Source organism: Mirounga angustirostris, unplaced genomic scaffold, assembly GCF_029215605.1.
Source record: "Mirounga angustirostris isolate CCGP_5_RB_7025 unplaced genomic scaffold, mMirAng1.0.hap1 SCAF_9, whole genome shotgun sequence".
NCBI classification, from domain to species: domain Eukaryota; kingdom Metazoa; phylum Chordata; class Mammalia; order Carnivora; family Phocidae; genus Mirounga; species Mirounga angustirostris.
In genome coordinates this window covers 6,713,465-6,738,704 of record NW_026991717.1, presented here as the reverse complement: position 1 = coordinate 6,738,704, position 25,240 = coordinate 6,713,465, and the positions used below count along the sequence as shown (strand labels likewise).

Below are 25,240 nucleotides of genomic sequence, written 5' to 3'. Positions count from 1 at the left end.
GAGACCAGGAACCAGGCAGCCTACTCTTTCCACTGTGATTTAACATTGTCCTGGTCTGTTAGCCAATGCAGTTAAACTAGAGAAAACAATGAAAGGCATAAGAATAGGAAAAAAAGATATAAAACCATCTGTCTTTGCACATGTCATACTAGTATACCTGGAAAACCCTGAAGAATCTGTGATCAAACCATCTACAACAAGAAGTCAGCAAGATAGCAGAATATAAAATTATGTAAAAATAGCATTTCGTACACATAGCAGAAACGAAGTTCATATAGAAAAATAGGCAAGAATAGCTAGGAAAACACTGAAATGGAAGATCTCTGAGGAAGGACCAGCCCTACAAGATACTAAATGTACCAAAAATCCTCTCTAATTCAGTGTGGTATTGGTGCATGAAGAGAAGAACAGATAATGGAATAACAAAGTCTCAAAATAGACCCAACTACATATAAAATTTAGTATATGATAAAGTGGTATTCCAAATAATTGGGGCAAAGCTCATATTTAATAAATGGTGTTGGGACAACTAGATAGCCATTTAGGAAAAAAATAGATAAAATTAGATTTATTCTTCATATACTGTTCAAGAATAAGCTCCACACGAATCAGGTCTAAATGTAAAAAAAAAAATCTAGGGTACCTGGGTGGCTTAGTCGTTTAAGTGTCTGATTTCACCTCAGGTCATGATTTCAGGGTCCTAGGATCAAGCCCCGCCCCCTCCTTTTCAGGCTCTGTGCTCAGTGGGGAGTCTGCTTGTCCCTTCCCCCTTGTGTGTGCACTCTCTCTAAATCTTAAATCTAAATATTAGAAGAAAACGGTTGAGATTCCTCTTTTTAATTTCAGTGCAGAGGAGGCTTTTCTAGGACTCAAAATCTAGATACACTAAAAGGTTGATAAATTTACCTACATATAAGTAAAATTTACATGACCAAAAACACCATACGCAGAATCAAAACACAGATGACAAATTGGGAGAAGATATTTGCAACGTACCACAGATAAAGGGTTAATATCCCTAATTCATAGATAACTAATAATAATTGAGGGGGGAGGCCAAAAATCCCATAGAAAAAGAGCAAAAGGAATGAAGAGGATAATCACAAAAAGACATAAAAATGGCTGTAAACATAAGAAAAGATGCTTCACTCATAAGAGAAATACTAATTAAAATGAAACTGCTACTATTATCTGTCAGAGTAGGAAAAAAATGAACTCCTTGTCTATACACTCTTGGTGAGATTGGGGAAAGAGTCACTCATACATTGCTGGTAGGAATGCAAAAATGGTAAGACCATGATTAGAATTTGATGCTATCTAACAAAACTACTTAAATATATTTCCCCTCAACCCACTCATCCCACATCTAGGAATACCCTAAAGATGTACCACCAACAATATGAAATTATATTATGCACTATGTTCTTGAATCTGTAAAAAAGAATGAAGTTCACTATGGACTGATAATGATTTCCAGGAGATATTAAGTTAAAAAGGCAAAATGAAAAATGTGTATTATTCTACCTTTTATATAAGAAAGAAGGGAAATAAAGCATACATATATCTGTGTATCCTTACAAAAAAGAAACTCAGGAAGAATTCCATAACCATACTGAAGGTGAGGGGGTAGAAAAAAAGAACTAATCCAAGTATTTGACTATATACCCTCAGTCTTGGGCAGAGGACTGAAGAGAGAAATACAAATAAACCATGAAGTTTTTAAATAGGATTATTTAATGTAGTGATATGTGCAAAGCAATTCTGAAATGATTTTAGATGTATTACAGGGTTCAGCAAATGAGTAAATGTGTTGACATTGGGAAGTCAGCATTTTTACTGTAGTAGAAGGGACAAATATAGGATATAGGAAGGCAAGAAAGAACCCTGTGGGGATAAATTAGAAATGGAAGTGTTGATATGAACTTAATGACTTCTCACATATGTGTACATATATGCATATCTACACATACATGTATATTTGTATGTATTTGCATATACATGCATATATATATATATTTAGCTCTCTTCACTGAAAGGCCTAAGATGTGGCAACAAAGATGCCACAGTAGTAACAAGCACAGCCATGACTTAGATCTTTGGACTCTAATAGTCATTCCCCACTAAAAGGAACCAGGGCTTTTCAGAGAAATGTCTGCTTTCAAGAGTGGGCCATGACAGATACAAGATGAGCCTGGAACATCTTGCTAAGCCAGAAAGTAAAGAAGTGCTCAGAAAAAATGAGGAGGGCATGTCACAAGGACGTATGATCTAACTCAGAGGGGTTCTATCACCTAGATCATCATTTTGCAGCTGTCATGATGAAGACTGGATCAGGCAAAAAACCAGTGGATGCTAAATCCAGGGAGAATTTTCTTTTTCTTTTTTTTGCTTTTTATTTTGAGCTACTTTTGGACTTACAGAAAAGTTGTGTGTATCCCTCCCATAGCATCTTACATAACCTTAGAATTTTAAGAATCAAGAAATTAACATGGGTACAATACCATTAGCAAACCTAAAGACCCTATTCAGACTCTATATGGTAGTTTTTCCACTGATGTCATTTTTTCCCCCAAGAATCCCACTCAGCATACTACATTGCACTTGTTATTTTTCCCTGATTTTTGCAGTTTGCAACATTCCTCAGTCTGTCTTTGTTTCTTGTGATCTTGATAACCCTGAGGAGTATTGATCAGTTATTTTGCTGAATGTCCCTCAGTTGGTGCCTGCCTGGTGTGTCTCATGATTGGACTGAGGTCTCATCCCTGGTAGAAGGACCCCAGAGATGGTGCCTTGCCTTTTTCAAGTGTATTGTATCACTGGGCTCATGATGTCTGTGTCATTCCTGGTGGTATTGACTTTGATAACCTGGTAATGGTAGTTGTTGCTGGGCTTTTCCATTATACAAGGGGAAAACTAGCAGGATATGTGCATGGTCAAAGTGTCTCCCTACAAACTGCTCACTGGTTGTAATTATAAAGTGGGAAAATCAAGCAAAACATTTGACTGAGTGACCAGAATTAATATTACCAGTGAGGGATAGATGGACATCACATGCCTCCAGGTGTGATACTATGAGAAGGACACAGTATCACCTGTGTTCTGACTGAGAATGCATAAACTCAGTGTAATCATGAGGAAACATCAGACATTGCAAAATGAGGGCTGTTCTATTTTAAAAAAAAAAAGTCTATATCTGGACTGTGCCATTAACTTGATAGTTTCAGTCTACCAATTAAAAGAAAAATGTTAAAGTGTTCCAAAGTAACAAGGATACATAATCTTACTTCATTTACTTTTGTTTTAAAATGCAGTAAATGCAGTAAAAAGCATAAAGTCAAAAAGGAAGAGGAAAGATTATGTAAGTGGAGGGAGGAAGGAGAGCAGAGGACAGAGGGAGTAGAAGAGAACTGTTCGTAGAGTACCTGTGTGTTAATTCTCTCCTGTCATCTAATTGAATCCTCCTAACTGTCCTTGGAGGTAGGGAAATGGACACACATACAGTGAAATAACTTGACTGAGATTATGAAACCAGTAAATGGCATGGCCAGAATTCATCATCTGATTCTAGGTCCAGTTTTTTTTTTTTTTCTTCTCCATGCCATACTGCCTTCTAATGAAACTGAAATTGTTTCAAGAAGAGTCAGGGTTTCAGTGTTTATAGCAGCAGTGTCCACAACAGCCAAACTATGGAAAGAGCCCAGATGCCCATCGACAAATGAATGAATAAAGAAGATATGATATATATACTCAATGGAATACTAAGCCATCAAAAAAAGAAAAAGAAAGAAATCTTGCCATTTGCAAGGATGTGGATGGAATTGGAGTATTATGCTAAGCGAAATAAGTCAATCAGGAAAAGACAATTATATGATCTCACTCATATGTGGAATTTAAGAAAACAGGATCATGGGGGGGGGGAGACAAAATCAGAGAGGGAAACAAACCATAAGAGACTCTTAATCGTAGGAAACAAACTGAGGGTGGCTGGAGGGGGAAGGGGTAGAGGAATGGGGTAACTGGGTGCTGGACATGAAGGAGGACACATGATGTAATGAGCACTGGGTATTATGTAAGACTAATGAATCACTGATCTCTACCTCTGAAACCAATAATATATGTTAATTAATTGAATTTAAATTTAAAAAACCGGAAAAAAAACCCCAAATTTTAGAAATGCCATTGGAAAACCTATAGGATTTTTTTCTGTTTCTTTTGAAAGGCCAAATATGAATTAGAAATTTGTGGTGTATTATTTTATTAAAAAAAAATAAAAGTTAAAAATGAATTAAAATGAGGATAAAAAATTTAAAAAAAAGTAGAGTCGGGGTTTCTCAGCCTTTGCACTGTTCACGTTTTGGACTGGATAATTCTTTGTCGAGGGGTGTTGTCCTGTGCCTAAAACATCCTGTAGGGTGTTTTAGGAGCATCCCTAGTCCTATCCATTAGATGATTGTAATACCCTTCCGGTTATGACAACTGAAAATGTTTCCAAGCATTGCCCAGTGTACTCTGGGGGTTGGGAGGAGGGACAAATTCAGCGCTGGTTGAGAACTACCCTTCTCTGAGGGCTATGTCAAGGGCTGAGTATTCTGCTGGCAGTTCCAGGTGGAGAAGTCAGGTACTTCCTTATTACCTATTTAAAAAGGGAGATATACAGACTAGTCAGAAAGACCAGGCCCATGTAGTTGCGGTAAAAAACTGGGGCCTTGCAATTTGTTTTAACAAGCCCTCTGGGTGATTTAGATGCTTAATACCAGATTTTCACCATGTCAATGGCTGGTGCCACCATCTATCCAGTTAGTTGCTTAAGCCAGAAGTATAAGAGTTCTTGATTTCTTTTTCTTCAGCACCACCCCCTTTTCACTTGTAAACCATGTGGGTGGAGGTCTGTCTTAGTCCATTCAGCCTGCTATAATACGACAGGGGCGCTTGGGTGGCTCAGATGGTTAAGCGTCTGCCTTCGACTCAGGTCGTGATCTCCAGGACCTGGGATCGAGCCCCACGTCGGGCTCCCCGGCTCAGTGGGGAGTCTGCTTCTCCCTCTCCCTCTGCCTCTCCCCCTGCTTGTGTGTTCTCTCTCTCTAATGAATAAGTAAAATGTTTAAAAAAAAAGAAAAGAAAATATGACAGACTGGGTGGCTTATAAAGGAGGAACATTTTTTTCTCATGGTTCTGAGGCTAGAAGTCGGAGATGAGAGTGCCAGTATGGTCAGATGAAGGCCCTCTTCTGTCTGGTTTGCACGCTTCATGTTGTATCCTTACATGGTGGAAGGGGCTAGAGAGCTCTGTGGGATCTCTTATAAGGGGACTAATCCCATTCATGAGAGTTCTACCCTCATGACCTAATTATCTCCAAAGGTCCCACCTCCAAATACTGTCACATTGGGCATTAGGATTCCAACATGTGCATTTAGGGGAGGACATAAACATTCAGACTACAGCAAAGTCCTATTAATTCGAGCCCTCAAATATATCTTCAGTCTGCTTTTCTTCATCTTCTTTATTAGTTTGCCAGGGCTGCCGATTATAAAAGTAGCACAAACTGAGTAGCTTAAACAAAAATTTATTTTTATAGTTCTGGAGATTCGAAGTCCAAGATCACAGTGCTGGCAGTGTTAGTTTCTTTGAGGCTGTGAGAATCTCACCTAGCTTCTGGTGGTTTGCTGACAATTTTTGGTGTTCCTTAGCTTCTGTCACCCTGCTCTCTGCCTTCATTTTCACACGGCCCACTTGTTGTGCATGTGTCTCTGTGTCCAAGATTCCCCTTATAATGATAGTCCTATTTACACCAACTGTAATGACCTCAACTTAACTAACTACATTGGCAAAACCCTATTTTCAAATAAGGTCACATTCTGAGGTCCTGTGGGTTAGAACTCCAACATGAATGGTGGTGATGGGGGGGGGACTTTAAAAGTTCAACCAGTAATATCTCCCCTGCTATTTGGGCTAGGCCACTATCATATCTCACTTTTGAACACTATAGCAGTCTCCTAACATATCCCTGTTTCACTCTTAAGCCTCCCACAAGCCATTCTCTACGTAAGGAGCAAGAGTGATTAAAAAAAAAAAAAAGAAAGTATCCTATCACTATGCTCTTTTCTCTTTAGTAAGTTCTGTTGTACTTAGACAATTGTAGAGTGAGGATACGAATAAATTTCAGTCTTGACAGCCCTGTATCATGTTAAGTTCTACGCTGCTCTATCTCAATCAGTGATATTTGTGATACCTGAAGTCTCTGAAGGGTATGAACCTGACAGATGATTCATATTGGGAATTTCGGTCATTGGGGTAGAGAAATTGTTGCCAGAAACTTGCAGCTTTTTCTTTCTTTGATTGCAGTTGGCTAATCTCCTTCAGAGTCAGGCAGTGAAAGGAAAAGCTGCTGGAGCACTCCTGCGAGCCATCTTCAAAGGTAGTAATTAGTGCCACTTCTACCTGCCCGGGTTTGTTAGATTTGTTTATTTTGGGCGCATATTGCTGCTTTTCTTACTTTTGAAGGCGCACTGAGACTTCCCGTGTTTGGGGGTTTTTACAAAATCAACTAAAGCAGCCGTCTCCTTTCTTAGGGACTCAAATAATTTTACTTAAGGGGATTGAAGTGGGCACTTGAGACTGTATCGCTGCTTTGGGGCCTATAAAGGATGCATTTCATAAAGTGCACTTTGGTTTACTCGTGCTTTTAAAATTGTAGAGAAGAGAACAGCAGTGTTTACTACTTAACCTGTGCTTAACAAGGGTCAGAGGAGCTCTGGGGTTTAATGACTTGGAATATCTCTGTTGACTTCTGTATTACGTTACCACCAACACTGAGTGAGGATGATGATTTCTCCATATCCTTGTCAACCCTTGTTACTGTCTGTCTTTTTCATTGTAGCCATAGTAGGCAGTGTGAAGTGGTATCTCACTATTGTTTTGATAAGCATTTCCCTGATGGCTGATGATGTTGAGCATCCTTTCATGTGCTTACTGGCCATTTCTGTATCTTCTTTGGAGAACTGTCTGTTCAGATCATTTGCACTTTAAAAAATTGGGTTGTCTTTTTATTATTGAGTTGTAATAGTTCTTTATATGTTCTAGATACATGTCCCTTATTAAATATATGGTTTGCAAAAATTTTCTCCCATTCGGAGTTGTTTTTCACTTTTTTGATAGTATGCTTTGAAGCATAAAGTTTTTTGACGTCCATTTTATTTTCTTATAGCTTGTGCTTTGAGTGTTTTATCTAAGAAACTGTTGCTTAGTCCAAAGTCACGAAGATTTAAACCTATGTTTTCTTTTCAAAGTTTTATAGCCTTAGCTTTTACATTTAGATCTTTGATCCGTTTTGAATTTATTTTTGTATATGGTGTCAGGTAGGAGTCCAACATCATCTTTTCTTGTTTTCAGTAGCACCCTTACTGAAAATCAATCGCCCATAATGTGAGGGTTTATATCTAGACTCACAGTTCTAGTCTCTTAATCTATATGTCTCCTTATGTCGGCACCACACTGTCTTGATTACTATAATATTGTAGTAAGTTATAAAATTGGGAAGTTTAAGTCCTCCAACTTTGTTTTTCTTCTTCAGGATTATTTTGGATATTCTGGGTCCCTTGTGTTTCCATATGAATTTTAAGTCAGCTTGTCAGTTTCTGAAAAAAAGGAAGCTGGGGTTTTAATAGGGATTGTGTTGAATCTGTTTATGAATTTGACTAGTATTGCTATCTTAGCATAAGTCTTTCGTTACATGAACATGGGATGTCTTTCCATTTACTTAGGTTCTCTTTATTTCTTTCAGTGATATTTTATAGTCTTCAGAATACAAGCCTTATACATACTTTTCTTAAATTTATTTCTAAGTATTTTATTTTTTTGATGCTTTTTTAAATGGAATTTTCTTAATTTAGTCATCTAATTGTTCATTGTTAGTATATAGAAATGCATGGGGCACCTGGGTGGCTCAGTCGGTTAAGTGGCTGCCCTTGGCTCAGGTCATGATCCCAGGGTCCTGGGATCGAGCCCCACGTCAGGCTTCCTGCTCAGTGGAGAGCCTGCTTCTCCCTCTCTCTCTGCCTGCTGCTTGGCCTACTTATGCTCTCTCTCTGTCAAATAAATAAAAACCTTTAAAAAAATGAAAAAAAAAGAAATGCAGTAGACTTTTTTTTAAGATTTTATTTTTATTTTTATTTATTTATTTTTTTTTTAAAGATTTTATTTATTTATTTGACAGAGAGAGACACAGTGAGAGCAGGATCCCAAGCAGGGGGAGAGGGAGAGAGAGAAACAGGCTTCCCGGGCAGCGGGCAGCCGGATGCGGGGCTCGATCCCAGGACCCTGGGATCATGACCTGAGCCGAAGGCAGACGCTTAACGACTGAGCCACCCAGGCGCCCCAAGATATTATTTTTAAATTTATTTATTTGGAGGGAGAGAGAATGAGCAGGTGGGGGGAGGGACAGAGGGAGAGAGATCAAGAATCTCAAGTAGGTTCCATACTTAGCACAGAGCCTTATGCAGGGCTCAATCTCAGGACCCTGAGATAAGATTTTATTTTAAGTAATCTCAAAAGGGGCGCCTGGGTGGCTCAGTCAGTTAAGTGTCTGCCTTTGGTTCAGGTCACGATCCTGGGACCCTGAGATCGAGCCCTGCATTAGGCTCCCTGCTCAGCAGGGAGTCTGCTTCTCCCTCTCCCTCTGCCTGCTGCTCCCCCTGCCTGTGCTCGCTCTCTCTCTGTCAAATAAAGTCTAAAAAAAAAAAGGTAATCTTTATGCTTAACATCGGACTCAAACTCACAACCCCAGATCACGAGTCCAATGCTCCACCGACTGAGCCAGCCAGGTACCGCCCTCTAATAATTTATTTTTTGTGGATACCTTAGGGTTTTCTATAAACAAGATTATGTCATTTATGAATAGGGATAATTTTACTTGTTTTTCAAACTAGATACCTTTTCTTTTTTTCTTTCTTTTTTTTTTAAAGATATTATTCATCAGAGAGAGCACGAGCTGGTGGCGGGGGGGCGTGCAGAGGGAGAAGCAGGAGACGCGGGGCTCATCCCAGGACCCGGGGACCATGACTTGAGCTGAAGGCAGATGTTTAACCAACTGAGCCACCCAGGCGCCCCGTCCTTCATTTTTGAAGGATAGTTTCTCTGATTGTAGAATTCTTGGTTGACAGTCCTTCTTTTCAGCAGTTTGACTATGTTATCCCATCTCCTTCTGCCTTTCAATGTTGTGGGGGGTTTTTTTGTTTGTTTTTGTTGTTGTTGTTTTTATGAGAAAACAGCTGTTAATTATATTGAATATCTGTTTCCCAGATGACTTGCTCCTCTCTTATTGCTTTTAAGGTTCTCTCTTTGTCTTTGACTTTTTTTTTTAAGTGTACAGTTCAGTGGCCCTAAATACAATAATTACTCTGTCTAGAATTCCAATACTATGTTGAATAGAAGTGGTGAAAGTGGACATCCTTGTATTTTTCATGTTTTATGGAAATGCTTTTAATCTTTAAGAATTGGGTATGATGTTAGTTATGGGTTTTTCACATATGGCCTTTGTTATGATGAGGTGTCTTTGATTTTAACTGCTAATATGTCTAGGTGTACTTCTCTTGTGTTTATCATTGGACTTTATTGAGTTTCTTAAATGTGCAAATTAACGTTCATTAAAATTGGGCAGTTTTTGGCCATTTCTTCTTTTGCCCCTTTCTGTCTTTTGGAACTTTCATTATGTCTGTGTTAGCACTCATGATGATACCCCACAGGTCTTTGAGGCTCTGTTCATTTTTCTTCTCTTTCTTTCTGTCCCTCAGACTGGATAATCTCAGTTGCTCTATCTTTGAGTTCTCTGTTTCTTTCTTCCACCAGGTCAGATCTCCTGTTGAGACCTTGTTGTGATTTTTCAGCTCAATTATTGTACTTCTAATTTCAGAATTTTTATTTACTTATTTACAATTTCTTTTTTTCATATTTATTTGAGAGATAGTGTGAGCATGCATGCATGCACATGAGCGGGGGTTGGGGGGAGCGGGCAGGAGAGAATCCTCAAGCAGACTCCATGCTGAGTGCAGAGCCTGATGAGGGGCTCGGTCTCATGACCCTGAGATCATGACCTGAGCGGAAATCAAGAGTCAGATGCTCAACCAACTGAGCCACAGTGGCGCCCCTGCTTATTTACAATTTCTGTCTCTTTGTTGATAGTCTCTATTTAGGAGACATTTCCTTTAGTTCTTTAGGCATCGATTCCATCTTTGAACATACTGAAAATAGCTGATTTAAAATCTTTGTCTAGTAATCTAACATCTAGTCTCTGTCAGGGACAGTTTCTAGTTCTCTTTTTTCTTGTATATGGCCCATACTTTTGGGACATTTTAAATGATATTTTGTGGGAATTCTGGACATCAGATATCATTTTCCTCTCCCAGGATTGTTGATGGTTTTCATTATTTTGTCAGTTTTCTTACTGCTTTTATGGAGGAGAGGATTTTCTGAGGTCTTTATTATTCTGCCATTCCTGCTGACATTACTCAGTTATGTTTTGAAGTGGAGTATATTAAAGACATTTAATTTGGGTTACTGGACCCAAAAAGGCTCTAAGGTATATTAGAAGGTATTTCTCCGGGGCGCCTGCGTAGCTCAGTTGGTTAAGCAACTGCCTTCAGCTCAGGTCATGATCCCAGGGTCCTGGGATGGAGCCCTGCATCGGGCTCCTTGCTCAGCAGGGAGCCGGCTTCTCCCTCTCCCTCTGCCTGCTACTCCGCCTGCTTTTGTGCTCTGTCAGATAAATAAAGAATCCTTAAAAAAAAAAAAAAGTTATTTCTCCTTTTGGTACTATGAACTTGTTTTAAAAATTAATGATGTAAGTGGAAGAAGAAAAGATGACATTTCTCATCTGCCTAATTTAAGTACTTTTGTAAAGCTACTAAATATTGCTGTTCTGAACATTCTAGTAATCAGTAGTTTGATAATTCTACTTCTATATTAAACTATAGAGCTGCTTGTTTTTCCTGTTTGCCCTTCAACATTTTAAGATTTCTTCCTTTATTCTTTTTTTGTTTCTGTACCACTCGTTTAAAACAATAAGGTTCCCCCTGCTCTGAGGAAGCTGGAGCTCTTAGGAGACTTAAGATATACATTTGTTGTATCCACTTAGTGGAATCAGGGGATTTGCAAAAAGAAGTAGCATCTGAGATCATAGGATTACTAATGCTAGAGGTAAGTTGGAAAAGAAAAACTTTTTTGGTTTTGGGTAGATTTGGGGGTGGGGGTTGTAATTTGTTGAGGGAGGGTAAACTTAAATGTGCCAAACCTAGCATAGTTCCTATTTATGAATAAGAACTACTGTTAAAAAAACAGAATAGGGCGCCTGGGTGACTCAGTCGTTAGCGTCTGCCTTCGGCTCAGGTCATGATCCCAGGGTCCTGGGATCGAGTCCCACATCAGGCTTCCTGCCCGGCAGGAAGCCTGTTTCTCTCTCTCCCACTCCCCCTGCTTGTGATCCTGCTCTCGCTATCTCTGTCTCTGTCAAATAAATAAATAAAATCTTAAAAAAAAAAAAAAAAAGATGATGGATGGGCCATAAACCCATGTTTATGTTAATTTCTGATACTGTGGACATCTGATATCTTTGAAGAGTATTTGAAAACATTGGAGAACTGATGGAGGATTCTGACCTTTGAAATCTTTTACAATTATAAGTTTGTACCAGAGCAGGATCCCTTATAGGACCAGTTCAGGGTTTCAGTGCCAGTTCTATTAATTCAGCAAGAGGCACTATTTTGTGGAAAGAGATACCAAACATCTATTCTGCTTAACATTTTCTTTATCCCATGAATTTTTAGGCTCACAATTTTCCAGGATCATTACTGCTTGAATTAGCCAAGGAGTTTATTAGTGCTATCAAAGAGGGCAGCTTAACCAATGGAAAGTCTTTGGAGTTATTACCCATTATTCTCACTGCCCTTGTTGCCAACAAGGAAAATCTGGATTATGAGAAAGGTAATTTTCTTCCAATTTTAGTGGCTTTTTTGCTCGTTACTTAATCAAATTTATTTCTCAGTGTATTTTGCATTTCTAGGTGAACTGAGTGGGGAAGAATGTAAGAAGCAGTTGATTAACACCCTGTGTTCTGGCAGGTAAGTCTTATTAATGTGTAGCACTTTCTCAGATGTACAAGTGGCCAAAAAAAGGATTACAGTTTATTTCAGGAATTTGTATCACGAAGTCTTTAGCCTTTTTTTTTTTTTTTTTGGTTATAATGTACAACTGTAAAACCATTTATGTAGTCTGCGATGAATTTTTGAGAGATTACTATATTTTCTGTTCTAAGACTACATATAGTTTCTGTTTACTTGACTGTTCATCTTAACACAGTTTCGTCCTCTAGCATTAATTTGGAGTCCCAAGGTCCTTAAGGCTGAGAAGTCATCCTGCTGCTATATCTTTTATATTTTTTTATTTTTATTTTATTTATTTATTTTTTTAAAGATTTATTTGAGAGAGCGAATGAGAAAGAGAGAGTACATGAGAGGGGGGAGGGTCAGAGGGAGAAGCAAACTCCCTGCTGAGCGGGGAGCCCGATGTGGGACTCGATCCTGGGACTCCAGGATCTGACCTGAGCTGCAAGCAGTTGCTTAACCAACTAAGCCACCCAGGCGCCCCTTATATTTTTTTTTTAAATGAGTAGGATATTTAAGTAATGGTTGTATCTTTAAGCCAGACATATGGGAATCTACCTTAAGGAAAGACTCCAGCATAATAAGAAAATCCTCATACATGAACATGTTCAACCCAGAAAATTGTGACTTATGCATACAATAATAGAGAAATGTAAGTTAAGGTATGTAACCTATGTAAGTTAAGGTAGAGCCACTCCATGAAATTTAAACCCATTAAAAGTGAAATATATAAAACCATCAAAGATGAAAAATCCTTACTAGTCAGTGAAATAAAGAGAATACTAAGTTGTGTAATACAATGATTACATTTGGGTACATTTTTTTTTTTTAAGATTTTATTTATTTATTTGAGAGAGAATGAGAGAGAGAGAGCATGAGAGGGGGGAGGGTCAGAGGGAGAAGCAGACTCCCTGCTGAGCAGGGAGCCCAACATTTGGGTACATTAAAAAGAAACAGAAGGAAGCACCCAGGATTACCTAAATCAGAAATAACAGCTTTGGGCGCCTGGGTGGCTCAGTTGGTTAAGCGTCTGCCTTCGGCTCAGGTCATGATCCCAGGGTCCTGGGATCAAGTCCCACATCGGGCTCCCTGCTCGGCAAGAAGCCTGCTTCTCCCTCTCCCATTCCCCCTGCTTGTGTTACTGCTCTCGCTGTCTGTCTCTCTGTCAAATAAATAAATAAAAAATCTTTAAAAAAAAAAAAAAAAAGAAATAACAGCTTTTATGGTTCTTTACATAAGATCCTTAACATACATAATTTTAAGTATGTATCAGCTCACATGTGCTTATCCATTTATTCATTTGTTTTTAAATTTAAGAAAAATTTTTTTAAAGATTTTATTTTTGGGACGCCTGGGTGGCTCAGTCAGTTGGGCAGCTGCCTTCGGCTCAGGTCATGGTCCTGGGGTCCTGGGATCGAGTCCCACATCAGGCTCCTTGCTCAGCAGGGAGCCTGCTTCTCCCTCTGCCTCTGCCTCTCCCCCTGCTTGTGCTCTGTCTCTCTCTCTGACAAATAAATAAAATCTTTAAAAAAAAAAAATTTTTAATCTCTATACCCAACATGGGGGTCAAACTCAACCCTGAGATCAAGAATCACATGCTTCTCCGACTGATCCAGCCAGGCACCCCTCATTTGTTTTTAATACATTGAAGAGTTTATTCCATACACATTGTAATATACCTTGCATTTTTCATTTAACACATCTGTTCATGTCAGTATACACAACTCTACATCATTCTTTTTAATAGTTCCGTACTGTTCTGTTATAAATGGCTAATCTCCAGTTGTTAAGAGTGGTGTTTTTTTTTCCCAATAAATAATATATGGTTATTTGGTTTTTTGCTGTCATAAAAAGTGTTGCAATGAACATCCTTATGTATCTAGGTGACTTTTTTTTTTTATTCTTATGTTAACCCCCATACATTACATCATTAGTTTTAGATGAAGTGTTCCATGATTCATTGTTTGTGCATAACACCCAGTGCTCCATGCAGAATGTGCCCTCCTCAATACCCACCACCAGGCTAACCCATTCTCCCACCCCCCTCCCCTCTAGAACCCTCAATTTGTTTTTCAGAGTCCATCGTCTCTCATGGTTCATCTACCCCTCCGATTTCCCCCGCTTCATTCTTCCCCTCCCGCTACCTTCTTCTTCCTTTTTTTTTTCTTAACATATATTGCATTATTTGTTTCAGAGGTACAGATCTGAGATTCAACAGTCTTGTACAATTCACAGCGCTTACCAGAGCACATACCTTCCCCAGTGTCTTATCACCCAGTCACCCCATCCCTCCCACCCCACCCCCCACTCCAGCAACCCTCAGTTTGTTTCCTGCAATTAAGAATTCCTCATATCAGTGAGATCATATGATACATGTCTTTCTCTGTTTGACTTATTTTGCTCAACATAATACCCTCCAGTTCCATCCACGTCGTTGCAAATGGCAAGATCTCATCCCTTTGGATGGCTGCATAATATTCCATTGTATATATATACCACCTCTTCTTTATCCATTCATCTGTCGTTGGACATCTTGGCTCTTTCCCCAGTTTGGCTATTGTGGACATTGCTGCTATAAACATCGGGGTGCACGTACCCTTTCGGATCCCTACATTTGTATCTTTGGGGTAAATACCCAGTAGTGCAATTGTTGGATTGTATGGTAGCTCTATTTTCAACTTTTTGAGGAACCTCCATACAGTTTTCCAGAGTGGCTGCACCAGCTTGCATTCCCACCAACAGTGTAGGAGGGTTCACCTTTCTCCGCATCCCCGCCAACATCTGTCTTTTCCTGACTTGTTAATTTTAGCCATTCTGACTGGTGTGAGGTGGTATCTCTAGGTGACTTTTTATAAGCATGTACTTGGGATATATTTCTAATACTGTAGAAATTAGGGGGGTTTCTGGTTATGTGCATTTTTAAACTTGATAAGTATTGCCAGCTTGTCTTTCCAGAAGGTTTATACCAGTATACTCTCTAAAATAGTATGTGGGGGGCGCCTGGGTGGCTCAGATGGTTAAGTGTCTGCCTTCGGCTCAGGTCATGATCCCAGGGTCCTGGGATCGAGTCCCACATCGGGCTCCCTGCTCCTTGGGAGCCTGCTTCTCCCTCTACCTCTCTCTCTCTGTCTCTCATGAATAAATAAATAAAATCTTTAAATAAATAAATAAATAAAATAGTATGTGGAGAGCATTTGTTTCCCAAAATTGCCAGCATTGACTATCATCAGACTTTGATTTTTGCAGTTTTATAGGTTAAGAGCTGTTATTTCATTGATTCTTTGATCTTGTTTTCCAGTGGTACCAAATCAAACTTGAAATGGCCTTAATTTTTTCCCTCCTTATTAATTTTACAAAGTAATACGCAACTAAGTTAAATTGAGATATTCTTTGTCCTTTTCTTTAACCAGATGGGATCAGCAATATGTAATCCAACTCACCTCCATGTTCAAGTAAGCATCATTATTCCCTTTCCTCGTTTTACCCTGCTGTGTGAACTTGCCTGCTAGAAATTGAAATTTAGCAAGCTCAAACACTACTGTCCTCCAAGTAAGAGTATTGGTGCCTCTCTTTTCTGTTATAGGATTTTCTCCCCTCCTTTTTACTTTAATTGCTTATTTAAACTATAACTATGAACTATATTTAAACTGTATTATTTAAACTATAACTATATAAACTATGATTTTTTTCCAATATGACTTTGCTTATGTAAGGCTTTGGCCCCCTTTAAGGTTCTCTGTTAGATAAAAACCAAAGAGGCAGTTATAATATTCTAATATCTCCTGAATTAGACCATAGCTCTGGCCTTGAGAGTCTTTGATTCACAGGGATGTCCCTCTGACTGCGGAAGAGGTGGAATTTGTGGTGGAAAAAGTGTTGAGGATGTTCTCCAAGTTGAATCTTCAAGAAATACCACCTCTGGTCTATCAGCTTCTGGTTCTCTCCTCAAAGGTATAAAAAATATATATATATATATATATTAAACCTTAGTGGAATGATCAGTTAGGGCCATTCAGCTTATTCATACTCTTGATTTACATACTAAGGCATAGATGCTTTCATTTCATGTCTGATGATATGATGGATAAAAGGGTCATACTCCTCAGCCAAGGAAAGCATACATGACTCTTGTACTCCCACAGTCTGGGGTGGGGGGGGGGCGTGCAGGGGGAAGCAGAAGGGATAAAGATCTCACAAAAGGGTGGACTATCAGTCCCTTAACTTAAGTCTGACACTAAGATGCATTTCAAACCCAATCTCAACATGAAAAAGTGTTCTGTAAATGCTTAGTGTGTCTTTAGGTTGTAATTTACCTATTTAGGTTCCTATTTGAGAATCCTCTAAGCTGAAAAGTACTTTTAAGTTCAACTTGGTGATCTTGATCTTTATGGTGAGACCTTACCTATTCTGTATTTTTTCAGGGAAACAGGAGGAGAGCTTTGGAAGGAATCATAACTTTCTTCAACGAGCTAGATAAGCATCACAATGAGGAACAGAGTGGTGATGAGTGAGTAGTACAGTACAGAAATAAAATCATTTTGACAGATGTATCTTCTTACGTGTGTTTTACTTCCTTGTTAATTAACCTTTCAGTCCCTGCCTTCACCTTAGCACAGAACTTCCCTAGTCCTCTCTGAGCTGCTCGGTACTAAAGCATCCTCTTCACCTCCCTCATGTGTAGCTCTCCTGGAGAATAGCCATAATTGTTGTGTAAGGTGTGAGTTTATAAGCTGTTTATGAAGTGTCTACTCTGTGCCAGGAACTCTTTGGCCCTGGGACTATAGTGATGAACCAGTCAGACAAGGTCCCTGCTCTCAGAGTTTAAATACTGGTGAGAAGAGAACAGAAAATAAGTAAGAAAAATATTAGAAAGTGCTATGCAGATAACTCAAATAACGTGATAGTGACAGTGTAGCTACTTTAGAGTGGGTGGTCAAGGAAAACCTCTTAGAGAGGGCGCTACTTTAACTAAAGCCTGAATGGTAAGAACTACTATATGCAGATCAGGGAAAAGAACATTCTCAGTTAGTGGAATAGTTAGTACGAATGCAGGACACAGCTTGGCATGTCTGAAGAAGATTTTTTCTAAAGCAAGTATGTGTAGAGTGTTTACCTGTGCCAGGTGCTGTTCTAAGCATGTAAACCTCACAACTACCCTATTTTGCCTCTACTTTATGCATGTGGAAACTGAGGCACAGAGAAATTAAGGAATATCCCAAGGTTATATAGCAGTGGAGCTGAGATTTCGATCAGGGCAGCTTGGCTGCAGGGCTCATGCTGTTAATCTGATTGCAGCCTACCACATCTGTAGGGTAGCTTTTTGTTATGTGGCTTGAGCAAATGATTAGTAGGTGGTCTTATATACTGAGTTAGGAAAGACTGATAGAAAAGCAGGTGTAGGACAAAATAAGCTCAGTTTTAACCATGTTAAGTTTGAGAGGTATATTAGCATCCATATGGAGGTATTAAGCAGACAGTCTAGAGCTAGAGGGAGAGGTCAGGACTGGAGATAAGAGATTGGAAAGAACTAAAACCATGGGACTGGATAGGGAATCCTAGGGAAATTGTGAAGAAAAAGAAACCCGAGACTGAGCTTAGAGGCATTCCACCATTTAAAGGAAGGATGAGCCAGCCCCCTCCCCCCCAAAAAAGAAAGAAAAATTGGAGAAAATTCAGTGACAGTACCTCAGAAGAGAAGAGAGTGTTTCAAGAAGGAAGTGGTCAATTGTGTCATATCTGCTGGGTATTAAGGTGGGACTTGATTATTGGTTTTGGCAACATAGAGGTCATTTGTAACCCTTGGAAGAATAGTCAAATGGCATTGAGGGGAGTGGGTAGGGAGGAGACAGAAGCCTGGTTGAATTGGATTTAACTGAGCACATGTAAAGAAGTGGAATTAATGATAATAGACAATTCATGCTTTCAGGAAGTTTTGTTACAAAGAAGCAAGGAATGAGGCAGTAGAATTTACACTTCCTGCCTCCAGTGATGGTATGAGTTCAGCTTGAGTTCATCTGAGTATCTGCACTCTTGTCTCTTGCTCAAACTGTAGCTCATACCTTTCTGTTGAATCTTGTAGGCTGTTGGATCTTGTTACCGTGCCATCAGGTGAACTGCGTCATGTGGAAGGCACCATTATTCTACACATCGTGTTCGCCATCAAACTGGACTGTGAACTAGGCAGAGAACTCCTGAAACACCTAAAGGTAGCCCCGGACTCCTACGGTGACCCAGGAGCTCTTTATGAAACGGGTGTTTCAACTCAGGCCTCTCTGATGCCCGTTAATGACAGGAGACGGAGGGGAAGCATTGTACAGTGGCCCTAGATCTAGAGGATGCCTTTTACTTTGAAAGTAGAAAATACATGTCACCACATTCTTAAGCAAGTTCCATTCTAAAACCATGCTTAAATGTTTGGGTGTTTAAAAAGAAAAAAAAGATGAGGACTGTTCAGGAAACTTAACATTTAATCATAACTCCGTCATCTGTTTCTGACCTCTGTTTCTCCATTTAAGAATTGGCATAGTGCCTATTTCTAGTAGTATATTACGGAGTTTTGTGAAACTAAGTCATTCATCATTAAATATTTGTGAAGTAGTAAGATTAAAATTAGAAGTGTTTTGAGCTCTTTTAAAGAACAGTATTGTACAGATAAAGGACTGTTTTTTCTTTTGGTTAAGACAGTGACCATCGTTTTTCTTCATTTGCAAAGATCTATGTTTCCTTTTGTAATTAGAAAATAATCCGTGGGCTCATAATTTAGATCATGTGAAAATCCTTTTCCTCAGCAACCTTTCACACAGTGGTTTTCATTTTCCCATCTACTGACTATTCTTAGCCTTAATCAGTAACTATACTGGGAGTTGCAAAATGGTAGAACTAAGATAAAAAATTTTCTAAGTCTGTTATTCCTTCTACATTATTATTAGCTGGCTTCCGTAAAAAAAGCCTCCCCCTCCTATTTTTTTGAATATTGTTATGCACCAACTAACCTTTTTTAATTCCTTATATTCATTATTCATTACTCCAAATGACCCATATTTGGCCACTTGGATCCTTCGAGTTGGCTCTTGTGTCCTTCTGACATGACCCTTTGAACACTGCTATCCAAGGCTCTCCTTGTACTTGGTTTGCCCCATATGGATACCATTTCTCCAAGGAGCCCTGGGTCCCTTTTATAGGAAAGGATATTTAAAGATCATGATGTGGAGCTCAACTTTAAAGCTTCTTGATCTCCTTTGTATCTGTTCAGTCTTCTTTTTATTTAGGTTTATAGTAACTACATTATTGATCTTTTCAAAGAACGAGTTTTGTATTTTTTTTTAACATTTTATTTCAGAGAGAGAGAGCCCACGTGCTCGAAAGCATTGGGGGGGGCGGGCAGAGAAGCTGACTCCCTGCTGAGCAGAGAGTCTGACGAGGGCTTGATCCCAGGACCCTGGGATCATGACCTGAGTTGAAGGCAGACGCTTAACAACTGAGCCACCCAGGCGCCCCATCAATTTAGTATTTCTTTAAAGATTTTATTTATTTATTTGACAGAGACACAGCGAGAGAGGGAATACAAGCGGGGGGGTGGGAGAGGGAGAAGCAGGCTTCCCGTGGAGCAGGGAGCCCGATGCAGGGCTGGATCCCAGGACCCTGGGATCATGACTTGAGCCGAAGGCAGATGCTTAACAACTGAGCCACCCAGGCACCCCCAGTTTTGTATATCTTGATCTATTCCACTGTATTATTTTTGTTTGTTGGGTGTTTTTTTTTTAATTTATTATTTATTGTCTTTTGGGTATCATTTCTTTTAGGCCTCAAAGACCTATTTTTTAAACTTTATTGAGATATAATTTTTTTTATTTAAATTCAATTCAGTTAACATATAGTGTATTATTAGTTTCAGAGGTAGAATTTAGTGATTCATCAGTTGCATATGACACCCAGTGCTCATTACATCAATTGCCCTCCTTAATGCCCATCACCCAGTTACCCCATCCCCCCACCCACTTCCCCTCCAGCATCATTTGTTTCCTAGAGTTAAGAGTCTCTTATGGTTTGCCTCCCTCTCTGTTTTCATCTTATTTTATTTTTCCTTCCCTTCCCTTATGTTCATCTGTTTTGTTTCTTAAATTCCATATATGAGTGAAATCATACGGTATTTGTCCTTCTCTGAGATAAAATTTACATAACATAAAATTTATCCACTTTAAGTTTACAGTTGAGTGATTTTTCATAAGTTTACCTCGTTGTGCAACCATCACCATAATCCAGGTTTAGAACATTTTCATCACCCTGTAAAATCCCTCATGCCCATTTATAGTAAATTCACATTCCCAGACCCAGGCAACCACTCATCTACTGTCTCTGTAGATTTACCTTTGCTAGACAGTTCATATAAATGGAATTATACAATATGTGATCTTTTGTGTATGGCTTCTTTCATTTAGCATGATGTTTTCAAAGTTATCCATGTGTTGTAGCGCATGTCAGTATTTCATTCTTTTTTCTTGTTTCATAGTATTCCACTGTGTGGATCTATCAGTTGGTTTAGCTGTTCACCAGTTGATGGACGTTTGAATTGTTTCCACTTGGGGGCTATTATGAATAATACTGTTGTGAACATTCACATGCAGGTCTTTGTGTGGACATATGTTTCACTTCTCTTAGATACCTACAAGTGGAATTTCTGGGTTATGTGATAAATGTATATTTACATTTTTAAGAAACTACCAAAGTGGCTACATCATTTTACACTCCCACCAGCACTGTATGAAGGTTCGTTTCTCTACATCCTCGCCAACATTTGTTATTGTCCGTCTTTTTTATCATAGCTGTTTCAGTGTGTTTGAAACAGTATTTCACTGAGGTTTTGCTTTTCAGTCCCTTAATGATTGATAGTTGAGCACTTTTTCATGTGCTGATTAGCTGTTCTGATATCTTCTCTGGGGAAACGTCTCTTTAAATCTTTTGCCCTTTTTTTGATTGCACGTCTTACAGAGTATTAGGAATTCTTTATATATTCTGAGTATAAGTCCTTTATCATGTACACAGTTGGCAAGTATTTCTTCCAGTCTGTGGCTCATCTTTCTATCCTCTTAATGGTGTCTTTTGAAGCACAAATGTTTGAATTTTTATCAAGTCCAGTTTATCAATTTTTTCTTGTATAAATTATGGTTTTGGTATTATATCTGAGTAATCTTTGCCTCATCCAGGGTTTTAAAGATTTTCCAATATGTTTTATGTTTAAGTTTTATACTTTTAGGTCTTAAGTGTAAGTTTTGATCCATTTACGGACCTGTTTTCAATAGGTTATGTTATACTTTTAAGATGTAAATAATAACTCCTTTTTGGTTTCTCTGTAGGCAGGACAGCAAGGAGATTTCAGTAATAACATATGTCCCTTCAGCATTGCCCTCCTGCTCTCTGTAACAAGAATACAAAGATTTGAGGAACAGGTATTTATTAATGACCTTTTGGTTCTGTAGTTGATAAAGAGCACAAGAGCCCTTTTTTAGCCCATTCTGCTAGCAGGAAATTCCTCTGTAAGACATGTAGGCCCATGCTGTTTTCTGGGGGCTGCCTGGAGACTCGTTCAGGTACTTCGTGTATGTCTTTACTTCCTATGGTGTGGTAAGCCAGATGGTGAGTGGGAAGAAGGGTAGAAACATACCACACAGTCCAGGTGGCAAGAATGGGAAGTTTAGCTGGGAATTCACCAGCAGTTTTATTATGTTGCAGTTTTCTAAGAAATTATCCCTGATTGAGTTGAAATTAATGAGAACAATGTAGTTGTAAGGATGGAAATATAAAATCCTTTACCGTTTTTTTTTCATATGTGTTCCCTGATTGTGGGTAATATTAACATTGATGTTAGCCCTCTTCTTCTCTCTCTCTCTCTCTTTTTTTTTTTTTTCCTTTTTTTAAGAGAATGAGTGGGTAGGGAGAGGGAGAGAATCTTTTTTTTAAGATTTTATTTATTTGAGAGCAAGAGTGAGAAAAAGCACAAGTAGGAAGAGGAGCAGCGGGTGAGGAAGAAGCAGAATCCCCACTGAGCAGGGAGCCCGATGGGGGCTCGATCTCAGGACCCTGGGATCATGACCTGGACCGAAGGCAGATGCTTAACCGACTGAGCCACCCAGGTGCCACAGAGCAAGAGAATCTTAAGCTGACTCCATGCTGGGCGTGGAGCCCGATGTGGGGCTCGATCTCACAACCCTGAGACCATGACCTGAGCCAAAATCAAGAGTTGGACACTTAACCAACTGAGCCACCCAGGCGCTCCTGCCCTTTTTCTCTCTTAAGGAATGCCTGCCTGTCTTCAAGTCTTAAGTGCCCACTGAAAGTCACGATTTTTGTATCATACTCATCTAGTAAAACAGCTGTCTTAGGAATGCGAGTGTATGGCAGCAAATAAGAACAGTTAACAGTTAAGATTCTGTTGCATGGGCTATCATTTTTTGCTTCATTTTCCTGTTTCTTTCGTTATATTAGGTGTTTGACCTTTTAAAAGCTTCAGTTGTAAAAAGCTTTAAGGATCTTCAACTTCTCCAAGGCTCAAAATTTCTTCAGAATCTAGTGCCTCATAGGTCTTGTGTTTCAACCATGATCTTGGAAGTCGTAAAGAATAGGTGAGTTCATAAAAAAAAAAAAAAAAAGAATAGGTGAGTTCACGAACCAAACCCCAGTAGGTTCATAAATTATTTAGTGTTAGAAAATGCAGTATGATGCCATACTTGGGGCTCATCAGAAAATTGATGACTATGGCTGTTGACTTCGCATATTGCTGTTTAATCCCTTGAAATTGGTCACACGAGCTTTTCCTATATCGAAAAATCCTTAAATCCCAAGGCTTGATTTCTTGGCCACCTTGATAGCAAGAATACAAAGCTAAAGTGGGTGCCTTTGATCCTGTCATGATATTATACCTTTCTTGGCCTGAGTCTTCATTGACTTTTTAGGTGAGTAAAAAAACGTTAAAAGTTTTACTTACTTTTAACTGTTGAAGTTTGGGGCTGATGGATAAAATTGAATCAGCAGTTTTAGACAAATCCATTTTATTTCTTTTTAATTTTTAAAATATTTTATTTATTTATTAGAGAGAGCACGAGTCGGGGAGAATGGCAGAGGGGGAGAAGCAGATTCCATGCCAAGCAGGGAGTCTGATGCAGGGCTTGATCCCAGGACCCTGAGATCATGACCTGAGCCGAAGGCAGATGCTCAACTGACTGAGCCACCCAGGCGCCCCTAGAAAAACCCATTTTAAACCAAATTGAAAAGATTGGTAACCACACTGGTTTTTATTTTAATTTCAAGTTACACATTAGCTATTGTAACTGTCTTTACTGTGTCATGTTTGCTTTGTGGATTAAATGTTTTAAAGCTTTAAAATTTAAGCCATAATTTGATGTAAATCTCATTCCACACCCTGGAATTCTGATTTAGATTGAATTTACATGAGGTTGACACATAAGGCAAATTTCAGACTAGAATCCTTTGTTTCTGAGTGGTTTACCCATTGATAGGCTTTTTTTTTTTTTTTTTTTTAATTCATGAGAGAGCGAGAGAGAAAGGCAGAGGGAGAAGCAGGCTCCCAAGGAGCAGGGAGCCCGATGCGGCACTCGATCCCAGGACCCTGAGATCATGACCTGAGCCGAAGGCAGACGCTTAACCATCTGAGCCACCCAGGCGCCCCCATTGATAGGCTTTAAAGCTCCTGTATCTCCTCTGTATCTGGTTATTCTTTCTCCTGAGGTTTATAGTTGTATCTCCTGTATTTTCCCAACCCAGTGTCTTCAGTTTGGACTAAAGATACAGGCATATTAGCTAGCCAGGAAATTCATGGAAAGCTGCCCTTCTGGAAGTCCCAGGCAGCCAAAGGACCTGGAGTCCTATCTCCGTTTGTAATTAGGGTGGAGTGGGCTGTTAACACCAGGTAGGACCAAAACCTCAGCAGGGAGGGATTTGGAGAATATTACTAGACTCCCTAAAATAACCCACTGGTTAGTTATACATGCTTTCCCTAGTCAGTTAACCTCTAAATAATTTTATGTTGTATGTGATTAAATTTTTGGACCCCACTTACCACATTTTAATGGTATTTTATTGTATTTAGACTTAGAGTTGCCTGTTAGTGTGTAGAGTTAATGTAGTAACGTTGATTTTTCACATTTCTGCTGTAACACAGTATAGTCCTGAAAAACCTTCTGTTTTTTAAAATCACTCTAAAAATGACAGTATTTGTGGGGAAGATAGGGCTGAGAAGACGTATATATTTGACATTATAACCAGAGCACTGAGATTATTTTTAATTGAGATATAACTGACCTATAGCATTATGTTAGTTTTAGGTGTACAACATAATGATTCAATGTTTGTATCATAAAATGATCACCACAGTAAGTCTAGTTAATATCCAATGTGTTTTTTTTAAGTATAATCGACATGCAATGTTATATTAGTTTCAGGTGTACAGCATATTGATTTGAAAATTATGCACATTGCTCAGTGCTCACCATCTGTCAGCATACGTTATTATTATTATAGACCATTCCCTGTACTATTCTTTTCAAATCTGTGACTTACTTATTTTATAACTGGAATTTCCTCTTAATCCCCTTTATCTATTTCTCCATAGCCAAGATATGAAAGCAACCCAAGTGTTCATCAATAGAAGAATGGATAAAGAAGATATGATACATACACACACACACTAAAATATCACTCAGCCATAAAAAAGAATGACATTTGATATATTCTTTTTGCATATATTCTTTTTTTTTTTTTCCTAAGATTTATTTATTTTAGAGAGCACATGAGGGGGAGAGAGAGAGAAAGTCTTTTTTGTTGTTGTTCTGTTTCGCTTTGAGGGACAGAAAGTGTTAAGAAAACTCCACACTGAGTGTGGAGCCCGACTCAGGGCTTGATATCACGACCTAAGCCAAAATCAAGAGCTAGAAGCTTAACTGACTGAGCCACCCAGGCGCCCCTCCTAGATATTCTTAATATAAAAGTTCTGCTACAGTAATATGGGACTTAACCTTAAACAAGTTGTGGTAACCTGGAAAGGCACAGTACGGGAGTATTGAAGCTGAATTCTG

The 25,240-nt window shown here is 39.0% G+C and overlaps 1 protein-coding gene across 3 annotated transcripts in view; it reads left to right on the top strand.

Moving 5' to 3' along the window:
• The window catches only part of FANCI (FA complementation group I), an 81,716-nt gene that overhangs the window by 7,998 nt on the left and 48,478 nt on the right, over window positions 1-25,240 (top strand). For 2 of the 3 annotated variants that reach the window (XM_064569896.1, XM_064569897.1), the window contains exons 3-12: window positions 6,343-6,415; window positions 11,060-11,190; window positions 11,817-11,973; window positions 12,053-12,110; window positions 15,563-15,604; window positions 15,980-16,103; window positions 16,574-16,659; window positions 18,232-18,358; window positions 21,506-21,598; window positions 22,635-22,771. In XM_064569896.1, coding sequence (XP_064425966.1) covers window positions 6,343-6,415; window positions 11,060-11,190; window positions 11,817-11,973; window positions 12,053-12,110; window positions 15,563-15,604; window positions 15,980-16,103; window positions 16,574-16,659; window positions 18,232-18,358; window positions 21,506-21,598; window positions 22,635-22,771 — 1,028 coding nt within the window. The remainder of the gene's footprint in view (window positions 1-6,342; window positions 6,416-11,059; window positions 11,191-11,816; window positions 11,974-12,052; window positions 12,111-15,562; window positions 15,605-15,979; window positions 16,104-16,573; window positions 16,660-18,231; window positions 18,359-21,505; window positions 21,599-22,634; window positions 22,772-25,240) is intronic. The other variant, XM_064569898.1, reaches the window with a different exon arrangement.